Raw genomic sequence first — 23,330 nt, 5'->3', positions numbered from 1 at the left:
TTCTTACCTGACTCACTGACTCTCTGACTCACCAACTCTCTGTATCTTAGAACCTTTGTAATTGTTAAACGAGGATTAAAGTTCAACTTTCAAGACGTTTCAAGTGGATTTATTGCAAGGCACACGAACACAGAGTGGAAACAGTTACTTTGGGACAGAGACTTCGTCAGCGTAAGCTATAGCACTTTTCTCAAGGTCTCACTACGAACGAGCCTCTACAATAGTAAGAAAAACTCGCTTGACATTGGATTACAAAACGCTGGAGAGGTTCGCTGAAACTGGAAAGAAGATTCATCGAGGGATTTACCGAGGGACTTCTGAACTAGCGCGATCACGCGCTACACTCGTGGCTGGTGATTGACAAGTGGACGTGGCTGCAACATGACTGTCGCAAGTGGAATCGGAACAAAAAACCGGACCGACGTTCAAAGCAACCATGACGGATGAAGAAGAAAAGATGGTAAGCCTTCCGAGGGAAAAACATCAGCGTAAACCAACACAACGGTCATTGGAAAATAGTCTGCAGACAAGAATTGACTCCAGAAGAGCAAAGCTAAAGAAACTGACTGAGAAAAAAAAAACAAATTGCGTGATTTAATGGATAATGATGCAAACGTGGAAAATATAAAAAAGAAAGTGTTAACCAAGTATGAAGAGCTGATAGGAGAATTCAATAAGATAAATGCTGAGGTCAAAGACCTGTTCAGTCAACTTGGATGCATAGAGAATATGAATGCAGACCAAAGTGATTGGTTTCAGCCAAGATATGATGAGCAATGCAATTTTGCACGAGAGGTTAGATCATGGATACAAGAGGCAACGCTTTGCATAGAAGAGTCTGAAAGAGTGAACAATGAGGTAAATCCTGAAGATAGCATTTCAGTCACATCCAGAAAGAGTAAAAAAGCCAAGTCTGTCTCTTCTGCTTCTGTAGTGTCATCAATTCACGCTGAGCACGTAAAAGTTGAAATGGAGAAAGCCGCTTTGTTAACCAAGACAGCTGCATTGAAACAGAAAAGGGCTTTGGAGGAGCATGAGCTATGGCTCAAGGAGCAGGAGCTACGGCTCAAAGCTGAAAAGGAAGAGCAGGAGCTACGGCTCAAGGAGCAGGAGCTACAGCTCAAAGCAAAAAAAGAAGAGTTGGAGGTACAAGCAAAGCTCGCTGCATCAGATGCAAGATTAGCAGTGTTAAGAAAATATGAAGACTCAGATGTGTCAGGCGGCTCTAAAGGCAGTAGAGTGGATCCACCGACGGCTACTCAGAGACAACATGTCAGCCACAATAGGAGCAGTGGGGCTAGTAATATATCTCAGCATAGCCATAGTGGTGGAATAGCTGCCAATGCAACGCCTGTTGTGTGACAAGAGCCTGTTACTTCAAAGGGCAATTCTGCAAACACGGATAACCTGGTTTCTGTCATGCAACGCCAAAATGAGATAACTAATAAAGCAACAAAAGCTATCTACATTGCCATCGCCGAATATTCCAGTTCTGATCAACTGTAACAATGCAATGTCGGATCTAGAGTACTTGGATGAGATGGAGAATGCTGCGAACATGCGCACAGTCATCTCCAAGCTCCCATACAGGCTGAGGGAGAAATTCAGGAGTGTCGCCACTGACATTCAGAAGAAAGATCGGCGAACAAAGTTCCAAGACATGGTGTTATTTGTAACCAAACAGGCTGAAATGGCAGCACACCCTGTGTTTGGTGAAATCTCAGGTCAAACAAAGCGCCAACCTGAAAAATCAGCTGGCAAGAAAACAATCATAATGCTAGCTACCGAAGCTAAAGAGCAGAAAGTAGTGAAAGATGTTGCTGGTGCCGAGAACAAGAAAGCTAAAGAGAAGAAACCAAACATAAACATGGCTTTCGTGAAACCGTGCATCTTCTGTCAGGGAGATCATATCATGGAACAGTGCAAGAAACTTCAAAAAAAGCTACACAAAGAAAAATTGGAATTCCTTAAGAGTAAAGGACTCTGCTTCAGCTGTCTTATAGGAGGACACATGAGCAGTACCTGTGAAGAAAAGAAGAGCTGTGAGATGTGTTCAGCTAAACACCCTACACTGTTACACATAAAGCAGGAACCTAAAGACATACCAAAAGAAGAAACTTCAAGGGAGAAACCAAAAAAGGAGTCTTTACAGGAAGAACAAACTGTGGTCAGTGGATTCGTGGATGCAGGGAAAACTTGCTCTCAGATGGGGGCCGGGGGTGCAGGAACCGTCCTCGCCATCGTTCCGGTGAGAGTGAAGGCAAAGAAAGGCAACAAGGTGCTGACTTGTTATGCGTTCCTGGATCCAGGGAGCAACGCCTCCTTTTGCACTAACAAGCTAGCCAACGACCTTAACCTGCAAGGAAAAAATGTGAACATCCTACTTACTACTATGGGAGACCAAAAGACCGTCTCGTGCAAGGTGTTGCCAGACCTAGAAGTCAGCAGTCTGCAGGGGGATGACTTTGTCGGGCTCACTGGTGTGTTTACGCAAAGGGCCATACCTGCTAGTCAGGAGAATATCCCAACCCAAGAGGACGTGGATAGGTGGCCACACTTACGAGGTGTACGAATTCCATTGATCAAGGTGGATATCGATCTTCTAATTGGGACTGATGTCGCAAAGGCTTTAGAGCCAAAAGAGGTAATCTGCAGCATGAAAGATGGGCCGTATGCAGTACGTACAGTCTTGGGATGGACAGTGAATGGGCCGCTGCATGAGAACATCGGAAGCTGGTCAAAGAACGGATACCCACAGATCCAAATGAATCGGATATCGGTGGCTCGACTTGAAGAATTGTGGACCCAGCAATTCAAGTATGACTTTCCTGAGAATGCTCAAGGAGAGCAGCTTGAGATGTCAAAGGAAGATCAACTGTTTATGGACAGAGTCACCACATCCACAAAACTGGTTGACGGTCACTACTCTATCGGATTGCCATTGAAGAACAAAGATGTGAAAATGCCTAACAATAGAGCAATGACAGAGCAACGAGCGCTCAACATGAAAAAGAAGCTTCAGAGAAACCAGACGTTCCGAGAGGAATACGTCAGCTTCATGAACCAGGTCATAGCCAAGGGATACGCCATCAAAGTCCCAGACGAAGAGCTTAACAGGAGTGATGGAAAGGTGTGGTTTATTCCACATCATGCTGTCTACCACCCCAAGAAGCATAAACTTCGAGTGGTATTCGACTGCAGCGCTTCATATCAGGGAACCACACTTAATGAGCAACTACTGCAAGGGCCTGATATGACAAGCAGTCTGGTTGGAGTCTTAACACGATTTCGTCAGGAGCCAATCGCAGTTATGGCAGATGTGGAGGCCATGTTCCACCAGGTCAAGGTCCCATCTGAAGACGCAGACCTTCTCAGGTTTTTATGGTGGCCTGACGGGGATATCTCAAAGGAGCTGCAGGAGTACAGAATGGAGGTACACTTGTTCGGAGCCACCTCTTCACCCAGCTGTGCGAACTATGCGCTGAGAAGATGTGCTGAGGACAACAGGAGTACTTTTGATGCAGCAGCTGTGGAGACAGTGTTGAACAATTTTTACATGGACGATTGTCTAAAATCAGTTAACTCAGAACAGGAAGCGATCAAGCTACTCCACGACTTGATGGCCATCTGTCAAACAGGAGGCTTTAGACTGACAAAATGGATGACCAACAGTCGAAACGTGTTGTTAACCATTCCGCTTGAGGACCGAGCAACAGAAGTCAAAGATCTTGATCTCGACCAGGACTCACTCGCCATCAAGAGAGCCTTGGGAGTACAATGGTGCATCTGGTCAGATCATTTCAAGTTTCAGGTGAACATCGAGCAGAAGCCTTTTACCAGGAGAGGAATCCTGTCTACAATGAGCTCTGTCTATGATCCACTAGGAATGTTGTCACCAGTCATACTACCTGCTAGAAACATCTTGCAAGAATTGTGTAGACTAAGAACAGCCTGGGATGACACTGTGCCAGAACACCTCGCACAATAATGGACCAAGTGGACTGAAGAACTCCAACAGCTCACTGACTTTCGAGTAACACGATGCTTTAAGCCACCTGAATTTGGCAAAACTGTGCAAGCTCAACTGCATCATTTTTGTGATGCATGTGAAATAGGCTATGGTACTGTCACGTACTTAGTCCAGAAGAATAGCAGCAACCAAGTACACTGTTCATTCGTCTTGGGGAAGGCAAGGGTCGCCCCTCTGAAACCAACTACCATCCCGCAGTTGGAGCTGATGGCAGCTGCCTTAGCTGTGAAGGTGGATGTCATGCTGAAGAAAGAGCTTCAGTTGCCGCTATCAGATTCCAAGTTTTGGACAGACAGTACTGCCGTACTCAAGTACATAGCCAATGAGAACATCAGATTTAAAACATTTGTGGCAAACAGGATTGCCATAATTCTGCAAGCATCAAAAGTGCATCAATGGAGCTATGTCAACACTCAGTTGAATCCTGCCGATTATGCCTCGAGGGGTCAAAGGGTGAACGCCTTCATGAGGAATGACGTCTGGATTGCTGGTCCCAGCTTCCTCAGTAAACCAGAAAGGGAGTGGCCAGATGAACCCAATCACCTAGAAGAGCTACTCTTCATGGATACGTCTCAAGAAAGCTGTGGCGTGGTTCACGCAACTCAAGCGAACCCTGGTGAACCTGTCTAGGAAGAGAAAAGAGTTGAAAGGATTGTGCAGGGATGAACAACAGCTGAACAAAGAGATGTTGAGCTACAAAAAGGGTCTCAAACATACTTACCTGACTGTGGATGACCTGTAAAAAGCAGAGATCGCTATTGTTAGCCATTGTCAAAACGATAACTTCCAAGAGGAGATATCTGCTCTTCGGAGAAAGGACTCTATTAAGAAGAGTAGTCGAATCTTCAGACTCAATCTGCAACTTGAAGAGGGAATCCTTCGCGTTGGAGGGAGGCTCAGTCGAGCATCCATGCCAGCAGAAGCCAAGCATCCGATGATCATCCCTAAGAACCATCACGTGGTGGACTTGATTCTCCAGGATGCACACGAGTGTTTAGGACACAGTGGACGTAATCATGTCTTGTCTCACACACACCAAAGGTACTGGATCATTGACGCTCCCTCATCAATCAGAAGAATGCTGTCTCGGTGTATTACCTGTCGAAAACAACATGGTGCATCAGGCACACAAATGATGGCAGACCTACCAAGAAACAGAGTTCTTCCAAATGAACCACCCTTTACCAGAACTGGCGTGGATCTATTCGGGCCATTCAGCGTCAAGCGGGGAAGAGTGTCTGTAAAAAGATATGGGGTGATATTCACCTGCCTTGCATGTCGTGCGGTCCACATAGAAATGGCAACATCATTGGAGACCGACTCCTTTATTCAAGCTCTGCGGCGCTTCATTGCGAGAAGGGGTCAAGTGAAGGAAATGAGATCCGACAAAGGGACCAACTTTGTTGGAGCCGACCACGAGCTGAGAAAAGCAATAAAGGTGTGGAATACTTCACAAATCGAGAACAGCTTGCTCCAACGTGACATCACTTGGTTATTCAATCCACCATCTGGATCCCACCACGGAGGGGTGTGGGAAAGAATCATCCGCTCCATCAGGAAGATCATGGATGCCACTTTGAGAGAACAAAGCTTGGACAAGGAAGGTCTTCAAATGTTCTTCTGTGAATGTGAAGCCATCTTGAATAGCAGGCCTATCACTATGCCTTCTAATGACATTAATGACTTGGAAGCCCTTACCCCACAGCACTTACTCTTGCTCAAGACTAACCCCAACCTACCACCGGGTGTCTTTGATAAGGATGATACTTACGCACGCAAGAGATGAAGGCAAGTCCAATACATGAGTGATCTGTTCTGGAAACGCTGGACCAAAGAATATCTGCCTCAACTCCAGAAAAGGCAGAAATGGAACAATCCAGCGCGCAACTTCATCCCGGGAGATATAGTCTTGGTCGTTGACGAATCAGCCCCCAGAGGATCATGGCTGATGGGAAGAATCGTAAAGACTGTGGAGGACGAACATGGAGTCGTCCGCAAGGTTCGAGTCAAGACGAAGATGAATGAACTTGAGCGGCCGATCACCAAACTCTGCCTGCTTCAAGAAGCAGAATGAAAAGGACTGTTAAGTACATTCAATGTTGTAATTGTTTCTAGGATAGAAAGCAATTAGGGGCCGGGTATGTAACGGCCAAAGTAGAATTCATATAGATGTGAATTACAATTTATGTTACATGGTATATATAATTTCATTTGAGTGTGTAATTTCATATAAGTAGTTTATTTCATGATTAAGATGATGAATAATATGTGACAAGGTTAAAAGAATTAGAATCAGAATTCATATGTTAAGAATTAGAACTGTCTCACGCTTCTTAAGAATTCATATGTGAAGAATTAGAACAAGAATTAGAACTGTCTCACACTTCTCAAGAATTAGAATTAGAAGTCATTCAGCTATATAAGAACGGTCTCGCGCTTCTCAGGGTAGATCTCGAGAAGGGAAGCGAACAGTTTTTCTTACCTGACTCACTGACTCTCTGACTCACCGACTCTCTGTATCTTAGAACCTTTGTAATTGTTAAACGAGGATTAAAGTTCAACTTTCAAGATGTTTCAAGTGGATTTATTGCAAGGCACACGAACACAGAGTGGAAACACTTACTTTGGGACAGAGACTTCGTCAGCGTAAGCTATAGCACTTTTCTCAAGGTCTCACTACGAACAAGCCTCTACAGTCTCCTTTTTTTACATGGACTATTTTTGCTATTTGTTTTTTCATCCTGTTTGTTGACCTTTTTGCCACGCCCTTTCCTTGGATTAAACCCACTTTATTTATTGGATTACTGTCTGTGTCGTGTTCTGCTTCTGGATCCTAATTTCACCCCATCTCCAGCACCCATAACAATTACGCAGGGACTGAAAAATTAGAGATGAGCATTTAGGAAAATACTAAAGCAAGACAGTATTTTGCTGAGATGGCAAATTGATCCATTTCAAATGGTGCATGCTTCAAAACTGACATGATTTGAATCGTGGAGGAATAGATTCCACATGTCTAATTGTACAGATAATTGTTAATTTAGAGATGTTTGCAGTTTACATATGCATGTTTGTGAAGAGAATTGTCTTATATATGCTTTTTCCTCAAGCTGAACATGTTTGCAATAGTTAGAATTCAAGAAGATTTGCTGTTTGTCATATTACTTGTCCTAATCCTATATTTATAGAAAAATTTCAGATGGACCATGGAGAGCTAACGATTGGCTGTTAGAAATTGTGAAATTCGCTTCCCCTGGTTCCCCCATCAGGGCATTGCCATGGACCCACATGAGCCCCGGCCTAATCTGTTACTTTTCACATTTCATCTGTTTTCCATGAAAACCCTGTTAATACACTGTGGACCTGTTTCTCTATTTCTGTAGATCTGTAATTTCATAGTGGAGACTAATTTTAATGATGTAATGATTGAACTGATATCACAATCCCAAACAAGCATTTTTATAGCTAAACAAATAACACTGTCACCCGTGAAATCGCTCTTACACTGGGTTGGTTGTGCTTAATCTCGCCTAGTATGGTGTCAACCTGGCAACCCTACTGCAGCCATGTTTACTCAGTGAAGTACATTCTGAAGGGATGTGATCAAACAGCTATACTGAGATTTTGATATGACACTTGCATTTGGATATAAAACTTTATTTACAATGACAAATTTAAGTTATTTTACATGGAAAAATGTGAGGAAAGGGAGTACTGTTTTTTTTTTGTTTGTTTGTTTTGTTTATGAATGTCTTAATGTATGAAAATTGTGGTAAATGATAAAGACACCCCAAACAAGATTCAACTCTTTTTACAAATGGCACCTCATATTAAATTGCTGTTTTAGTGTGTGTGTGTGTGTGTGTGTGTGAGAGAGTCAGCTAAAGATGCAAGAAGTAATACTAACATCAGCAGTTCTTTTTTTCTTCCACCAGAACTCACTACTCTACATATCTTCTAGTCAAAGACAATAATAGATGCAATGGTTTACTTTATTGGCAAGCACATGCACTTCTACAGAGGTATAGAAATTAGTGGATTCACACACATGATAGCTACAGTAAAGCATAACCGGATTGTATAAGACCAGTACTGAATTGGAGTGCATCAAATCACTACTGATTTAAATGTATTGTTCTTGTATCATACACTATGTATAATTATGTGTATAGCATCTTGTGAAATGTGGAGACTTACACCCCTGGTGTGAATGTGATGGGAGCTAGTCAGTATTAGCCATATGCTCTGTGTGTGTGTTTGTCAATTTTACAGATTTTCTTTTATTTCATGAAATTTTACACGAGGTAACTAAATTAAGGAGATTAGTGGATTAGTACATACACTTATGAGTGAGTGTATTTCACCTGAGCTCTCGGATTGCTTGAAGCTTCTGGCCCTCTGGGTCTCCGCTTTGTCCTCATTCACATAAACATCTTCATATGAGTTCTGACTGTCACTGGAATCCACTTGATTGTCTTCTGTAACTTCTACATTTGCATAAATCTCCTCACTCATCTCCATTCTTCTCTTTGCAGTAATCCTGAGCTTTCAATGAGCAGGCAGTTTTACGGGCGTTTAATTGTCTAAACTACACTCAAAGTGGCTGTCTGAAGGAGCACTGCCTACGTGACTGGGTCTATTGCTATTATGTTGAACGCCTATTTCCTGTTTAAGGCAATTTCTCTAAGCATGCATCAAGCAACACATGTGGTCAATGTGTTATTTTCAGGTGTGAAACTGACATTCTGAAGACAGTATAAGCTGGAAGGCCTTCATGCATCAGTGACATGTCACAACACTGTGATGTGACTACCAGACTCCCTCCTGAGGAGTTCACTGAACGTTTTATTCATATGAAGTTAATTATGGATGATGCTTGTATAGGTGTTTCACTGACATGCATGGTTTTCTTGTTTCTGAATTGAAGCAGCTCCACCGCATACCATCCTGCTACAACATCTGTTCATAAAGTAAAGTAAAAACAGATAGTGGTTAGTTCTGCATTACTGTGTTCAGGGAAGTAATGAACTTTTTTTTTGGTTATGTTTTGTCAGGAACATTTCAGAACAGATCATACTACTACATGGTGAAGAAAAAAAAGTATAGTCTCTGTCAAGCAAAATCATGATGAATGAATACAATTTCTTTCAGCACTGTTGAATTCTTGAATGTTTTTGTTCAGAAGGTACTGATTAATTTTCAAAAACAGCAGATCTGAGAGTAGCTCTGGATTAATGCACTGCTTCTAGGAAGTTATAGTTGCTATAGTGTTCTGTTGTTTTCACACTTTGACCCCAGGAAGCTACTGCAGTTAGGCCACTTCCTTTCTGGCGGTCGAGCAATTAATAGTCTTTTTCTGCATACGAAGCTGATCATTATTAGGAAACTTTACTATGATGGCAGCACAAGGTCGCACTCTTTGATCACTAATGTACACATTTGTAAAATGATTTCATGAACTGTTCCTTATAATTTCTTAAATTATATTTAAAACTAAATTGACTATACACGTGTAAGAGCCCAGCTTGGGGCTGCATTTCTGGCCACCAGAGGGAGGAATAGGACTGGTTTGAAGTAATCAGGAGCAATGAGCAATGCCTGTCTTCCTGGATACTGAAGAGTTGCATGCAGGATTTCATTTGCTCAGTCTTGACCGGGAATCTGTGATTGAAAACTAGAGCTATACTCCAGTCTAGAGGTCTGCGCGGGTCGGATTTTTCAGTCCCGCTCCCGTCCGCGCCCGCATTGTGCAGTCGCATTGTGCAGTCCCGCCCGTGCCCGCAAAGAATTATGATTTTCGCTCCCGCCCACAAAAAAATTATGATTTTCAGCAAATCCCGCATGATGCAGATGTTCGCGTTATTTCTCAGGAAAATTCTTGTCTTGACACAGCGTGATGGTGCCCCGCTCCCTACTCTAAGTGGATTTGAGCATAAATATCTACAGCTCACGTTTGTTATAGTTTACCTTGTTTCTGAATTCAGCATGTAGTATCTCTAATAATAATTGCTGTCAAACAATTAAAATATTTAATCACAAATTTTTATGATATGAGAAACCATTGTAATTCTCTGATTAGCATAAAGAAGTGAATGGGCTTGCTTTGTACCAATGCTTTTCTTTATTGCAAAGCAGAGCTAATAAAATAAGTGAATTGATTTACTGCTTGCGTTAGTCTACAACTTTAATCAGAGAGACATGTTACACAGTGACGGTAGGCTTGACTCAATGCTATCCCAGAAATCCTTCCTGTAATATGCAAATTTGGCCGCCTCTGATTGGACAGGCAAATTTGCATATTACAGGAAGGATTTCTGGGATAGCATTGAGTCAAGCCTACCGTCACTGTGTAACCTGTCTCTCTGATTAAAGTTGTAGACTAACGCAAGCAGTAAATTAATTCACTCATGGTTCTCTTGCTAGCTGGGTGTGAACTGTGAGTCATTGGAGTGATCAAAGACTTTCTCCTTCGGATGATCAATGGCAAGTTTAAAATGCCATTTTTCACTCTATGTGGCAATCTGACTTTCTCTGCAAATTAAGGCATTTTAAAATGTTTTTATTAATGCCAAATGAAATATCCAGCACAAATTATATATGGTAGACATAAATTAATAATTTATAAATTTTATTTCAAGAATGTTTTTAGTTAGCGGGACTGCAGCTTATCACCGCACCCACCCGCCCCCGCATATGTGCACTTCCGGTCCCGCCCTATCACCGCACCCACCCGCCCCCGCATATGTGCACTTCCGGTCCCGCCCGCGCCCACAATGAGCTTTCAAAATTTGTCCCGCGCAGCACTGCTTTGCGGCGGGTCCCTCGAGTCTCGCGGGACTACCGCGGGAGTGCAGGGCTCTACTCCAGTCTTTCCTCTGGTTTCTGTCTCTGTAGTATTCCGGAGATTCAGAGCAGTGCAGGGTGGCCTTGTTTGAAGACTGTCATGCATTCTGGTTATTGGAGTCTTGCATGTAAATGGGAGCAGACGTGACACTCCAAACTAAAGTGTTGTCAGATTGCCTGTATAAAACAACCTCAAAAGTTCTTCAAGGAACAGTTCACTGCATAGCCGAGACACTTTACAATGGGAGATGGAGAGCCAGAACCATCCTGAGTCACTTGCGTTTTATTTAACTTCACTTTTTTTCAATATGTTGAAAGTTGGAATAAAGCAGAATTAGCTGCTGCGTGAATTCACACCTGAACTACAAACTGATCCCCTGCAAACAGAGCTGTGTGAAATGTCAACACACTTACCGTAACTGGCTTTTGTAAGTTCATGTACATCTACATAAAGGGTCAAACTTCTCCATCTGTCGCTATAGACAGAGTTCTCTATTCTGATTGTTCAGAAGGTCTCATCTCATTATCTCTAGCCGCTTTATCCTGTTCTACAGGGTCGCAGGCAAGCTGGAGCCTATCCCAGCTGACTATGGGCGAAAGGCGGGGTACACCCTGGACAAGTCGCCAGGTCATCACAGGGCTGACACATAGACACAGACAACCATTCACACTCAAATTTAGAGTCACCAGTTAACCTAACCTGCATGTCTTTGGACTGTGGGGGAAACCGGAGCACCCAGAGGAAACCCACGCGGACACGGGGAGAACATGCAAACTCCACAGAGAAAGGCCCTCGCCGGCCACGGGGCTCGAACCTGGACCTTCTTGCTGTGAAGCGACAGCGCTAACCACTACACCACCATGCTGCCCTGTTCAGAAGGTGTTGATTAATTTTCTTGAACAGTACCTTTGAACCTAATGCCAGCTGTAATTCAAATCATAGTATAAAAACTCGCTGCCCCTACATGCTGAACACAGACATAGACCCAAGAGGATAAACTGGAAAATGCATTTTATTTAGAATAAATGTTGAAGTTAAGGTGGAGCCATTGCAGCAGCGCGTGAGCAGTGATGAGCATGAACTGATGACCTGCTAGATCGGATGAGCAGAGTCTACTACTCCTTCACCATTCAAGCTACTTCCTCTTCAGTAGCATAATGGCAGGCCTCTGGGAAGCAGTATGGGCACTGGAGGGGTTGCTATCATGTTAAATCAGGTAAGTGGGATAGCTCTGGTTCTCTGCTGTATCAGCACCTGTGTTGGTACCTGAGTCCCCTGGCTCTCTCTGGTGTTACTTGCTGCTGCTGGAGGCTGGACTAAAGTAGGTGCTGAAGAAGAGGTTCCATCTTGCTGCTGTAGTGTGTAGAGGGTAGTGTTGTTTTGAGACCCGCATTCTCCACCACTGTAGCAACTCATTGCTGAACACAGACATGGACCCAAGGGGAATGTTCTCTTTTATTTAGAATAAATGTTGAAGGGAATGGTAGTGGGGGGTATAAGTGTAATGCTCAGTGTCAATCAGGTGCTTGGTTGCAGGCAGACCATGAGGTGTAGGCCAAGATCCCTGGAGCCCAGTAGTCTCCATGATGCAGGGAAAATCAAGGAAGACAGCTCTTGTAGGGAGCATGCTATTTTCTTCTTCTTCATCATCATCATCATCATCTTCAGTGTCAGCTGAGTTTCCTAGAAGCAGAAGAGAGCCGTATTAATGACTATGCTGCACTGTAACTCAACTGACCTGTGGTGGTGGCAGCACCTGTTTATACTCTTCTGATTTCTGGAGGAGGGTGAGGAGAGGTGCCACTTTATCAGCTTCAGGTAAGGCTGGTTTGTCTGCACCTCCCTGTCATCATGTGCTCCCTGACTGTCCAAAGCAGGAGTGTTGACCTGGAGCTACACGTTCAGGACCTGAGGAGCAGGAGGGTAAAAAGCGATGAACCATTTGTGTGGAGGGATTTTAGAGCCGGGCGGCACGGTGGTGTAGTGGTTAGCGCTGTCGCCTCACAGCAAGAAGGTCCTGGGTTCGAGCCCCGGGGCCGGCGAGGGCCTTTCTGTGCGGAGTTTGCATGTTCTCCCCGTGTCCGCGTGGGTTTCCTCCGGGTGCTCCGGTTTCCCCCACAGTCCAAAAGACATGCAGGTTAGGTTAACTGGTGACTCTAAATTGACTGTAGGTGTGAATGTGAGTGTGAATGGTTGTCTGTGTCTATGTGTCAGCCCTGTGATGACCTGGCGACTTGTCCGGGGTGTACCCCGCCTTTCGCCCATAGTCAGCTGGGATAGGCTCCAGCTTGCCTGCGACCCTGTAGAAGGATAAAGCGGCTAGAGATAATGAGATGAGATGAGATGAGATTTTAGAGCCGCCATTACAACAGGTTGTAATATATTAGTGTGTCTATAGGAACAGCTAATTTAAAAGGACTTTCATGATGGACATGAAATGTTATCTCAGACTAATAAACAATTAAATATGTGTAAATAACAAAGACAAACAAACATTGCTGTAGTGAGCAATTTTTGTTCCAAAAAATGTATTGAACATTTTGGGAAGGAGCATCCCACATCAAGTTTTGCAAGTTTTCAACCACAAGAAAGAATTCGGAGCTGAAGATTTTACATTTTCCTGTTTTTTAATTTGTCTTATTATCTTAGCAAGCAAGGAAAATTATTGAAGGGAGTGAATGACAGTTTACACATGTTGTAATTTTATTCATTTATTTTATTTTAAATTGATAGTAAAATTGCTGTTGCATTAAAGGAATAAAACACTTCAAGACGAGTTGTGACATGAAAATAATCTACTTTGGGGTGATTGCAGTAACTCTGCTTCACATCCAACTACATCACATGACCTCATTGTTGATTAAGTGTTTTATGCCTGACTCGTTGTTTTTGCTTATAGGTTCAGCAAAACATCAACAATAACAGCTCAGCACTCCACCAGAGACCTGATTACACCCCCCCACCCCCCCACCCCCCCACACACACACACACACACACTTCTAGCCTGAGAAAGAAACACAGACCTTGACTGCAGTCAGGACTGATTTGCTGTAATTTCAGGCTGATTTGTAAAAGCTGTTTAGCCCAAGATCTGGATTAGTGACGAGTTCAGAATGGAGATGAGTCAGGAAGTATACGAAAATGCAGGAGTTACTGCACAGAAAACATCTCACTCAGATGAAGGCACTTATGAGGATGAGTTGAACTTGGAGACTCGTGCCATGGACATTCCACAATATTCAGTAACGCACATATTCATTCATTTGTTCATTTATTAATTTATTCATTTTCCACATAACTTGGTAGCAAGTCAAGTCAGGAGAATTCACCCCAGATGGGATAACAGTCCATGACAGTTTAACAATACACATTATTGAAAATATCTTTATACAGTGTAGTATGAAAGTTTTACCTGTGCAACATGTAAGAGCAAAGAAAAAAGTTATTACACACCACAGATATTACCATGTAGAAGTACTTCTTACTTTGCTGTTAAAAAGGAGGAAGGAGAGAGGAAGAGAAAGACAATACTTTAGTCTCATAGTTTCATCAGCAGATTTTTCTTCAGTTGATTTTCTCTGTGACTCATTCAGTCTATTTACCGTAATTACCTGCGTCGAGGTCACAGCTGTAAACTTGCTCTGGAAAGGGTCATCTGCCAAATGTTGTGAATGTAAATGTAAAGTTAACTTTTAAAAGTCCAAATATCAAAAACATGTACTGCCTCTAATTTCAGCAAACTCCGGCCTGTCCGCAAGTCTGCAGTTATGTCTGAAGATTGAATAACAATGTGCACAATTCTGCTTTTAACTCCTCACTCAAATAAATGTGTGTTTGTGTCCGTTACCGTCCATAGGACCCAACGCTGCATGGAGCAGATGGTACAGACTGACTGTAGTGTGTGTGATGCTGCTGTGCGTTCTCCTGCTGAGTGCCGTCATGGTGCTGTTGATCAAATTCAACAACCTGAATACAGAAAACAACCAGCTGCAGACCAGTTACACCAACCTGACTACAGAGAGAGACCAGTTACTGTGGGAGAAATTTGGCCTATACAGTGTACTTCATAGACTTGGTAAGTGAATATTATGCATTTGTGGAATGTTAAAAACTCACATGTACACTCACATCTGAAGCATCATGATGTGCTGTGTGTTAACATTTATGTAAATACTCTGTACAAGGATGGAGAGTTTTCAGATCGAGCATTTACTACATTTCTACTGAAAGGAAGAACTGGACTGAGAGCAGACAGGACTGCACAGAGCGAGGAGCAGACCTGGTGATCATAAACAGCAGAGAGGAACAGGTGAGAATAAATCAGGGTTTGTACGGCCTGGAAAAACCTGGAATTTCAAAATATGCTCTAAAGGCCTGGAAAAGTGCTTGAAATTCATATTGAGTCCTTGAAAATCCTGGAAAATTGGTCTTAAACAGATAAAATGATAAAATGCCCTCATTGTAGGTTATATCTAAAGTTTCTGTACACGCGTGCGTACGCGTTTTCATAGAAAAATCATAGCGACGATCAACCATCGGTAATGTTTATAGCGACGTGAACGCCATCTGTTGGTAAAATAATAAGATGCAATGCTGTGATTTGACGCATGCGTTATAGGTCTGTACAAAATGGCGCCACCCGCAAACATCATGCGTTAGCTCATAAGCGATCAGCTTTCGGTAGTTTTAGTGTAGGGTTTTTTTTTTTTTAGTTATATCTATTTTTATTAATTGTGATGCCTGGAAATTGTTCGTTTACTGATCGATGACTACAAAGGCCAGAATACGGAAAGTGGCTGTGGCGAGTGCCGGGAGACAGACACAAGGCACAGTGCACATTATGCGTGAAAATAGCTTTAGGGTTGTTTTACAATCAGGGTACAAAGTTTGTCACAGGCGTCCAAAATTCAAATAAAAAAAAAAAAAACCTATCAAATCTGCACTTTTGGAAATTAATACACATATGAACATAGGCATGTGTAATAGTTTGTATTATAACAAGATTAAGTGTAGCTTTAAGCAGGGCTGGGAGAAACGAATGAAGTGATTCTCGGAGAGGACATTTTTTTTTTTGACAATTCAGAATCCACTACTTCCATAGTGCTTTTAAATATAAGTCTGTAAGCTTTGTGTTAGTTGTCTCTAATATTTATGTCCCAATATCTTGACCACATTTTAGGATGAAAATAATCATTTTAGATATATTTTATATTGAAAAATTAGCTGTCTCGGAGAGGACATTTTTTTGACACAATTACATACTAATTTGATCAAAATAGTCTGAAAACTTACTGGCGTTCAACATTAAAACTTAACTATGTTTCCAATGATATGGAACCAAATATTTGTTTTATGGTATAAAGAAATGATTTAAGTGCATCTCTGTGGTCAGAAAAAGCACTTTTTATAAATGACACGGGTAATTTTGCTAAATATGACTTAAATTGCCATACATTCACCAAAAATAACATCACCAAATTTTTTTTTTTGCATGGTAAATAGAGCTATCACAGGGCTACAACAAACAACCAAGTTTATTTAGTCAAGACTTTTGATATTGAAGATAAGTGTTAAATGTGATTTTTAGCTTGCGTACCCTGATTGTAAAACAACCCTTAAGAAGAACCATCACTGAAAAGAAGGCAGAATTGGATGAAACGGAGAAAGGTTTAGATGGACTGTTAGTCAAATATAAAGGACAGTAATCATCAAATGAGATGGGAATTTTTTTTTTCAATATTTTATTTACTGTCAACTGAATTTAATTCTAGTCTTATTAATATTTTTCTATATTTTTTCATTTTTAATATTTATTTACTGAGTTTTATTCTAGTCTTGATCCAGCAGAAGAGTTTTTGTTTTACTGTCTAATCATAGTCTGGCATTTATCAATGTCATAAGCTATAAATACAGAAGATTAAGTGTTCATAATTATTGTATAATAATATTGCTTGATATGTTTTCATTTTCCAGTAGACAGTGGGTTGTTGCACATATTTATATTTTATTTTGATTTTGTTTGTTCAATGATTCATATTCCTTAATTACAGTACATTATTTTTATGTTTTGTTTGTTTAGTTTGATAATGTTTATGCAGATATACAACTTTAAAATTAATATTTTTATCATTTGATAAAATTTTTATTTTTATGATTTTTTTTATTTACAAATCTTATTTGTAGTACATGATATACAGATTGTTGGCTCACACACAGATGGATATATATATATACACACACCACAGTATAGCAGCTGCAAAAATGTCCTAAATTTGATAAAACATGTATTTTCACAAGAAAAAGAAATAGTATGAATCTTTAATTTCCATAATTCAAAGTTTTAATTGCATTTTGAATGATAATTATTGTTGATACACATAATTATTGTTGTTGATAAAGAAAATAGAAACATTTGTGTGTACATGTTTTTCTTGGCTGAGGTCCAAGCAATGAGGTCCAAGCAAGATTGTAACCTGAAAAAGTCATGGAATTTCATTCCCTCTCAGGGGAAAGAACCCTGTAAATGAGTATCTAAACACATCATCCACTATAATAGGAACACCTGTACATTCATGCAGTTATCCAATCAGTGCCAGTGATGGCCAGGAACAAGAATGTGAGGCTGGTGGGGTGGAACCTGATGTGGTCTTCTGCTATTGGAGCCCATCCACCTCAAGATTTGATGTGTTGTGTGTTCTGGAATGCTTTTCTGCTCACTACAGTTGTAAAGAGTCTGCATCTGTATGATTGTGGCAGCGGTGCAATGTAAACACGGTTGGCTAATTAGAGAACTGCATGAATGTGCAGGTGTTCCTAATAAAGTGGAAGGTGAATGTATATTCATATTATGCAATTACAATTACAGGGGTTCATAAGGAAATACTTTAGCAGTACTGAAGCTTGGATTGGTCTGACTGACAGTAAGAGAGAGGGAGATTTTAAATGGGTAGATGGTTCACCACTGACCACTCAGTAAGTCATCACTGAACTGAATTTTACTCATCATGCAGAAGCTTTAAATTTTATTCATCATCCATTTGAAGCTTTAAATGTGAAATAGACATTCTGTTTCTGTGTTTTCAGGTTCTGGTTGCCTGGAGAACCCAATGATGCTGTAATCGGAGAGGACTGTGTTGTAACAATCTTTAGAGTTGCTAAATCTACCCTGTCGACCTGGGTTGATTATCCCTGTGGCGTAGCTGTAGCTTGGATTTATGAGATGAAGATGTTCTCATCTCAGGTGGCTGATACAGCTGTTGCAAAAGCCGTGTATCAGTTGTTTCAACTGCATTGACTGTGAAGGTGTGTAACTCCCCAAGAGTTTTTTTGTTTGTTTCTTTCTTTACTTGTTTCTTTGTTTGTTTATTTGTTTTTAAGTCTGGGTGTGGCGGCACGGTGGTGTAGTGGTTAGCGCTGTTGCCTCACAGCAAGAAGGTCCTGGGTTCGAGCCCCGGGGCCGGCCGGCAAGGGCCTTTCTGTGCGGAGTTTGCATGTTCTCCCCGTGTCCGCGTGGGTTTCCTCCAGGTGCTCCGGTTTCCCCCAAAGACATGCAGGTTAGGTTAACTGGTGACTCTAAATTGACCGTGAGTGTGAATGGTTGTCTGTGTCTATGTGTCAGCCCTGTGATGACCTGGCGACTTGTCCAGGGTGTACCCCGCCTTTCGCCCGTAGTCAGCTGGGATAGGCTCCAGCTTGCCTGCGACCCTGTAGAACAGGATAAAGCGACTACAGATAATGAGATGAGATGAGTCTGGGTGTCAACAGTGGTTAAATGGACATGTTTTTGATGAAAATAATTATTTCCTGATGAAGGATTTTTCTCTGAATAAATTTATTTCAATTAAAGATTGGATTTTCTTTTTTTTCAGTTTGAGATGAAGCAGGTTTTTTTTTCCCCCTTTCATTTCGGTTGGGCACCACCTGTGGCTGTCTTTTAACTATGAAACAGTCTTGATAAAGCGTTTATCACCCACAAATGGATGGCTTCGTGGAACGGTTTAATCGCACCCTCAAAAACATAATTAGGAAATTTGTAAGCGAAGATGCATGCAACTGGGATAAATGGCTTGAGCCTGTTATTCGCAGTGTGAGAGGTCCTGCAAGTCTCCACGGGGTTCTCCCCGTTCGAATTATTATACAGGCATAAGCCGCATGGCATTCTGGATGTGCTATGGGGAAATTGGGAGGAGAGACCTTCAACCAGTAAAAACGAAATTCAATACGTTATCAACCTGTGTGCCAAACTTCCACACACTCACGCACCTAACCCAGGAGAATTTGCGGCAGTACGACGGGGCACGCGCCTTCGGGAATTCACACCGGGAGATAAAGTACTCATGTTGTTGCCCATGTCGAGCTCCAAATTGATCGCCAGGTGGCAAGGACCTTTTGAGGTCACACGGCGAGTCGGGGACATCAACTATGAGGTGAGGCGAATGGACAGGGGTGGGGCGTTACAGATTTACCACCTCAATCTGTTAAAACTTTGGAACAAGGAGGTCCCCGTGGCATTGGTGTCGTTGGTTCCAGAGAAGGCGGAGCTGGGGCTGGAGGTTCAAAAAAGAAAATTGACATCGCCCACCGCTCTGGTCCCCTGTGGAGACCACCTCTCCCTGACCCAGCTCACGGAAGTCGCCCAGTTGCAGACAGAATTTTCTGACGTGTTCTTGCCCCTGCCCAGCCGCACCCACCTCAGAGAACACCACATTGAGATGCCCCCGGTGGTAGTAGTGTGCAGCCACCCTTACAGACTGCCTGAACACAAACAAAAAAGGTGGTTCGGGAAGAACTCGAGGCCATGCTCGAAATGGGCATCGTCGAGGAGTCCCACAGTGACTGGAGCAGCCTGGTGGTCTTGGTTCCCAAGGCCGACGGGTCAGTCCGGTTCTGTGTGGACTATAGAAAAGTCAACGTGGTGTCTAAATTTGACGCATACCCAATGCCTCGTATTGACAAGTTGCTTGATCGACTAGGCACGGCTTGTTTTTATTTGACACTGGATTTGGCAAAGGGATACTGGCAGATCCCCTTGACTCTGCTATCCCGAGAGAAAATGGCCTTTTCCACACTGTTTGGCTTATACCAGTTCGTCACACTTCCTTTTGGGCTGTTTGGGGTGCCCGCTATGTTCCAGCGGCTTATGGATTGGGTCCTCTGCCCCCACGTGACCGCCTACTTGGATGATATTATTATTTACAGTAATGACTGGCCGCGGCACTTAAAACACGTAAGGGCCGTCCTTAGGTCGCTGAGGCGAGCGGGTCTCACAGCCAACCCGAAGAAGTGTGCAATTGGGCAGGTGGAAGTACGGTATCTGGGCTTCCACTTGGGCAATGGGCAGGTGCGTCCCCAAATTAATAAGACAGCAGTGATTGCGGCCTGCCCGAGGCCCAAGACCAAAAAGGGGGTGAGACAGTTCCTGGGGCTGGCTGGCTACTATCGTAGGTTTATACCTAATTATTTGGACGTCACCAGCCCTCTGACTGATCTCACTAAAAAGGGAGCACCAGATCCGGTCCAGTGGATGGAGCAATGCCATTGGGCTTTCTTGGCGGTAAAGGTTGGACTGTATGGGGGCCACTGTTACACTCCCCTGACTTTTCTCTCCCCTTTATTTTGCAGACGGACATGTCGGCCAGAGGGCTGGGGCTGTTCTGTCCCAGGAGGTGGAGGGGAGGAATGTCCAGTGCTGTACATCAGCTGGAAGCTGTCGGTGCGCATATATAGCTTTTTTGGCTGAAAAGCTATATATCTTGAAAAATAAAAAGTTTTGAGAACTCAGTTCTGGCCTGCCATGCTTCTGTGCTCCACCCACCTGTTCAGATACTACAATGGGTTACTCACTACTCAGCTGTTGGGTTTCCTGGGGTGGCAGGCAGGCACACACACACAGGACCGAAACCATTAGAAAACAACTTGATGGGTTACTCACAACTCAGCTGTTGGGTTCCCCATGGTGGTAGGCACACCCACACAGGACCGAAACCATCAGAAAACAACTTGATGGGTTATTCACGACTAGTGTTGCCACCTGTCCCGGTTTTTCCTGATTGTCCCAGATTTTCATGGTCTGTCCCGGAAAATAAAAATAAAAATCCGGGACACTGAATGTCCCGTTTTTTTTGTACATGATGGGCAAAATGTGTATTTCAACTTGCGAGCCAGCTGAGAACCAGTTTGCTTTTCCATAGCTCGCCGTGCTAAGCGGAGCCACGTCATTACGTCGCTGAATACGTCATTACGTCGCTGTATACATCACTTATGTCACTGTATACGTCAGTTACGGCGCTACGTTTAAATAAACCTTGGCGCAAATATCAAAGCTAAAACAACACGGAAGAAGCAGCAGCAACAACAACAATAATAATAATGGATGACTTCACGTTTGTACAGCTGCTGCTTCTCGTCGCTTAAAAATGGCGATCTTTCGTGGTCTTGTTATTGTTGTTGGTCTTAACAACTCCGCCCCCCCCGCTGACATAAGTGGTTCTTTCCTCTGGCCCAGCAGAGAGTTGGTGCTAGCCTGGAACCGGCTTGGACTGATAAAAGAAACAGACTCTCTGTTGCAATGGTGAAGGCTGAGCTTCAAGTCAGGCTAAACTTTCAGTTGTCCTGTACTGAGTTCAAGACATTCATTGAAAATCAGCCAGGACTCATAGCAGCAGCAAAGAAAAACACCAAATATAAATGGAAGATTAGGTAAGGTTTTGGTGAATTAAATGAAATAGTGTAGTGTAGTACATACTCCTGTATGTACTGTATGTGCCCAGTTATATCAGTTACATGTCCTCCTATGTATTTGTTTAGCCAAGAGCAGCAAGCAGCAGAGGCACAAGCAAGCACAAGCAAAGCACACGCCACACTCTAAGCCAGGGTTTCCCAAAGTGTGGTGCACGCACCCCCGGGGGTGCGTGAGCTGCCACTAGAGGGTGCGCAAGATAAAAAATGTAATGGCGATTTTTTAACTCTTCTACGCCGTAACAGTTCTGCAGTAGTTTGTGACTTCATTCATTCATTCATTCACGATGCTCAACTGGTTGAAATCGGCAAAACTAAATGCGCCACCACAAATCAGGGATGAAGGAGGAGAAACCCCAACAGATGGGGAGGAATCGGGGGCAATTGGTGAGGAGGAGAGAAGAGAGGGAGACAGGATTGCAGCGGATATGCTCCTTAATTGTTGTATCTCTTTAAAATGCATATGTTCATAATTATCATTGCTATTTTTACTGTTATTATATGTTAACTTTTTTGCAAATTAAATTCATTATCAATTCATTTTCATAACCTTGTAATGACAGGGTTGTGTTGCTAGTGTTTTAAACACAGATGAAAATCATATATTTTCCCCATATCTGGCTGGTAGACTACATGCCTCGATGTGATCTCCCTTTGTAATGAATTTGCGCATTTACCGTGTTGCAACATTTTAAAACTGTTACATTTCAATCAAATTCTATCTAATTCAAATACGAGAGCGCATAATATGTTAATGTGATTCAATGTTCTCATACGAGCATGACGTGCTGCCTTTGTAAAGCCTAGGTCACAACCGGACGTACGATTTTTTGGCCATGTGATTTTTGGCATTTCCCAAATCGCTGCGTTTTTTTTTTTGCTCATGGAGAAAGACACGCGTTGGCCGTAAGTTTGTCTTGCAGCCTGGAAAAAACCGTAAGTGCCCGTAGAGTTTGTTTGACATGACAAAGAACCTCTGCGGCCAGTCTACGGCTCGAAACTCAGCACGTCACACACGTGCCCTCCATGCGTTTCTTGCGTTTTTTGCACGTAGACCGGCCGTAGGAGCACGTACGGCCGGTTGTGACCGAGGCTTAAGAAAGCTTTGGTGTTTTTTTTTTTTTTCTCACTTTTGTGGTTTCCTGCAGGTGTGGCAAACGATGTTTATCATTTTAACTCGATTAAAGATGCTGCCTTTATAAGAAAGCGTGTGTTTTTTGAAACTGGGGAACTGGGGGTGCGTCAACCTGGTTGGAGTATAGAAGGGGGTGCGCGGCCAAAAAAGTTTGGGAACCGCTGCTCTAAGCAATCAGGTAAGTTGTTTGACACTACACCTTACATTATTACATTCAGGTATTCTTAGATACAATGAAAAATTAGATTATTTATTTGTATTCCACATAAGCAAACAAACAGAACTTAATTAGGGCCCGAGCCCTATAGGGCGAAGGCCCTATTGTTCTTGTAAGAGTTCACTATTATTATTCTTCCGTCTTCTTCTTCTTCTTCTTCTTTATTTTTCTCCGCTGTTGGGCCATTTTCGGGGCGCTTGCCATGGGCGAAAACGCACCAAATTTGGCACCAGTTCCGAGAATTGCCACCGCTACGCCCTATAGGGCGAAGGCCCTATTGTTCTTGTAAGAGTTCACTATTATTATTCTTCCGTCTTCTTCTTCTTCTTCTTCTTCTTCTTCTTCTTTATTTTTCTCCGCTGTTGGG

General features: G+C 42.7%; 2 protein-coding genes across 2 annotated transcripts in view; one reads left to right on the top strand and one right to left on the bottom strand.

Moving 5' to 3' along the window:
* The window catches only part of LOC132883230 (CD209 antigen-like protein C), a 60,989-nt gene extending 52,404 nt beyond the window's left edge, over nucleotides 1–8,585 (bottom strand). The window contains exon 1 of the mRNA XM_060916587.1: nucleotides 8,395–8,585. Coding sequence (XP_060772570.1) covers nucleotides 8,395–8,551 — 157 coding nt within the window. The 5' untranslated portion in view covers nucleotides 8,552–8,585. The remainder of the gene's footprint in view (nucleotides 1–8,394) is intronic.
* A 5,402-nt stretch (nucleotides 8,586–13,987) lies between these two features.
* On the top strand, nucleotides 13,988–18,168 carry LOC132882532 (C-type lectin domain family 4 member E-like). Its single transcript, XM_060915633.1, has 5 exons — nucleotides 13,988–14,090; nucleotides 14,731–14,949; nucleotides 15,059–15,183; nucleotides 17,740–17,846; nucleotides 17,958–18,168. The coding sequence occupies exons 1-5, from the start codon at nucleotides 13,988–13,990 to the stop codon at nucleotides 18,166–18,168; spliced, it is 765 nt and encodes a 254-aa protein (XP_060771616.1).
* Nucleotides 18,169–23,330: the final 5,162 nt, after the last annotated feature.

Source organism: Neoarius graeffei, chromosome 3 (assembly GCF_027579695.1).
Source record: "Neoarius graeffei isolate fNeoGra1 chromosome 3, fNeoGra1.pri, whole genome shotgun sequence".
Lineage (NCBI taxonomy): Eukaryota > Metazoa > Chordata > Actinopteri > Siluriformes > Ariidae > Neoarius > Neoarius graeffei.
Note: the sequence above shows the minus strand (reverse complement) of the source record. Positions and strands in the feature narration are given on the sequence as shown.

What these genes read in the sequence shown, in the direction of transcription:
- LOC132882532 (XM_060915633.1), top strand. Translation starts at nt 13,988, where the DNA reads ATGGAGATGAGTCAGGAAGTATACGAAAATGCAGGAGTTACTGCACAG. An exon ending in TGAGTTGAACTTGGAGACTC is followed by an intron (nt 14,091 to 14,730) that starts GTGCCATGGACA and finishes TACCGTCCATAG; the next exon opens with GACCCAACGCTGCATGGAGC. An exon ending in TAAACAGCAGAGAGGAACAG is followed by an intron (nt 15,184 to 17,739) that starts GTGAGAATAAAT and finishes TTACAATTACAG; the next exon opens with GGGTTCATAAGGAAATACTT.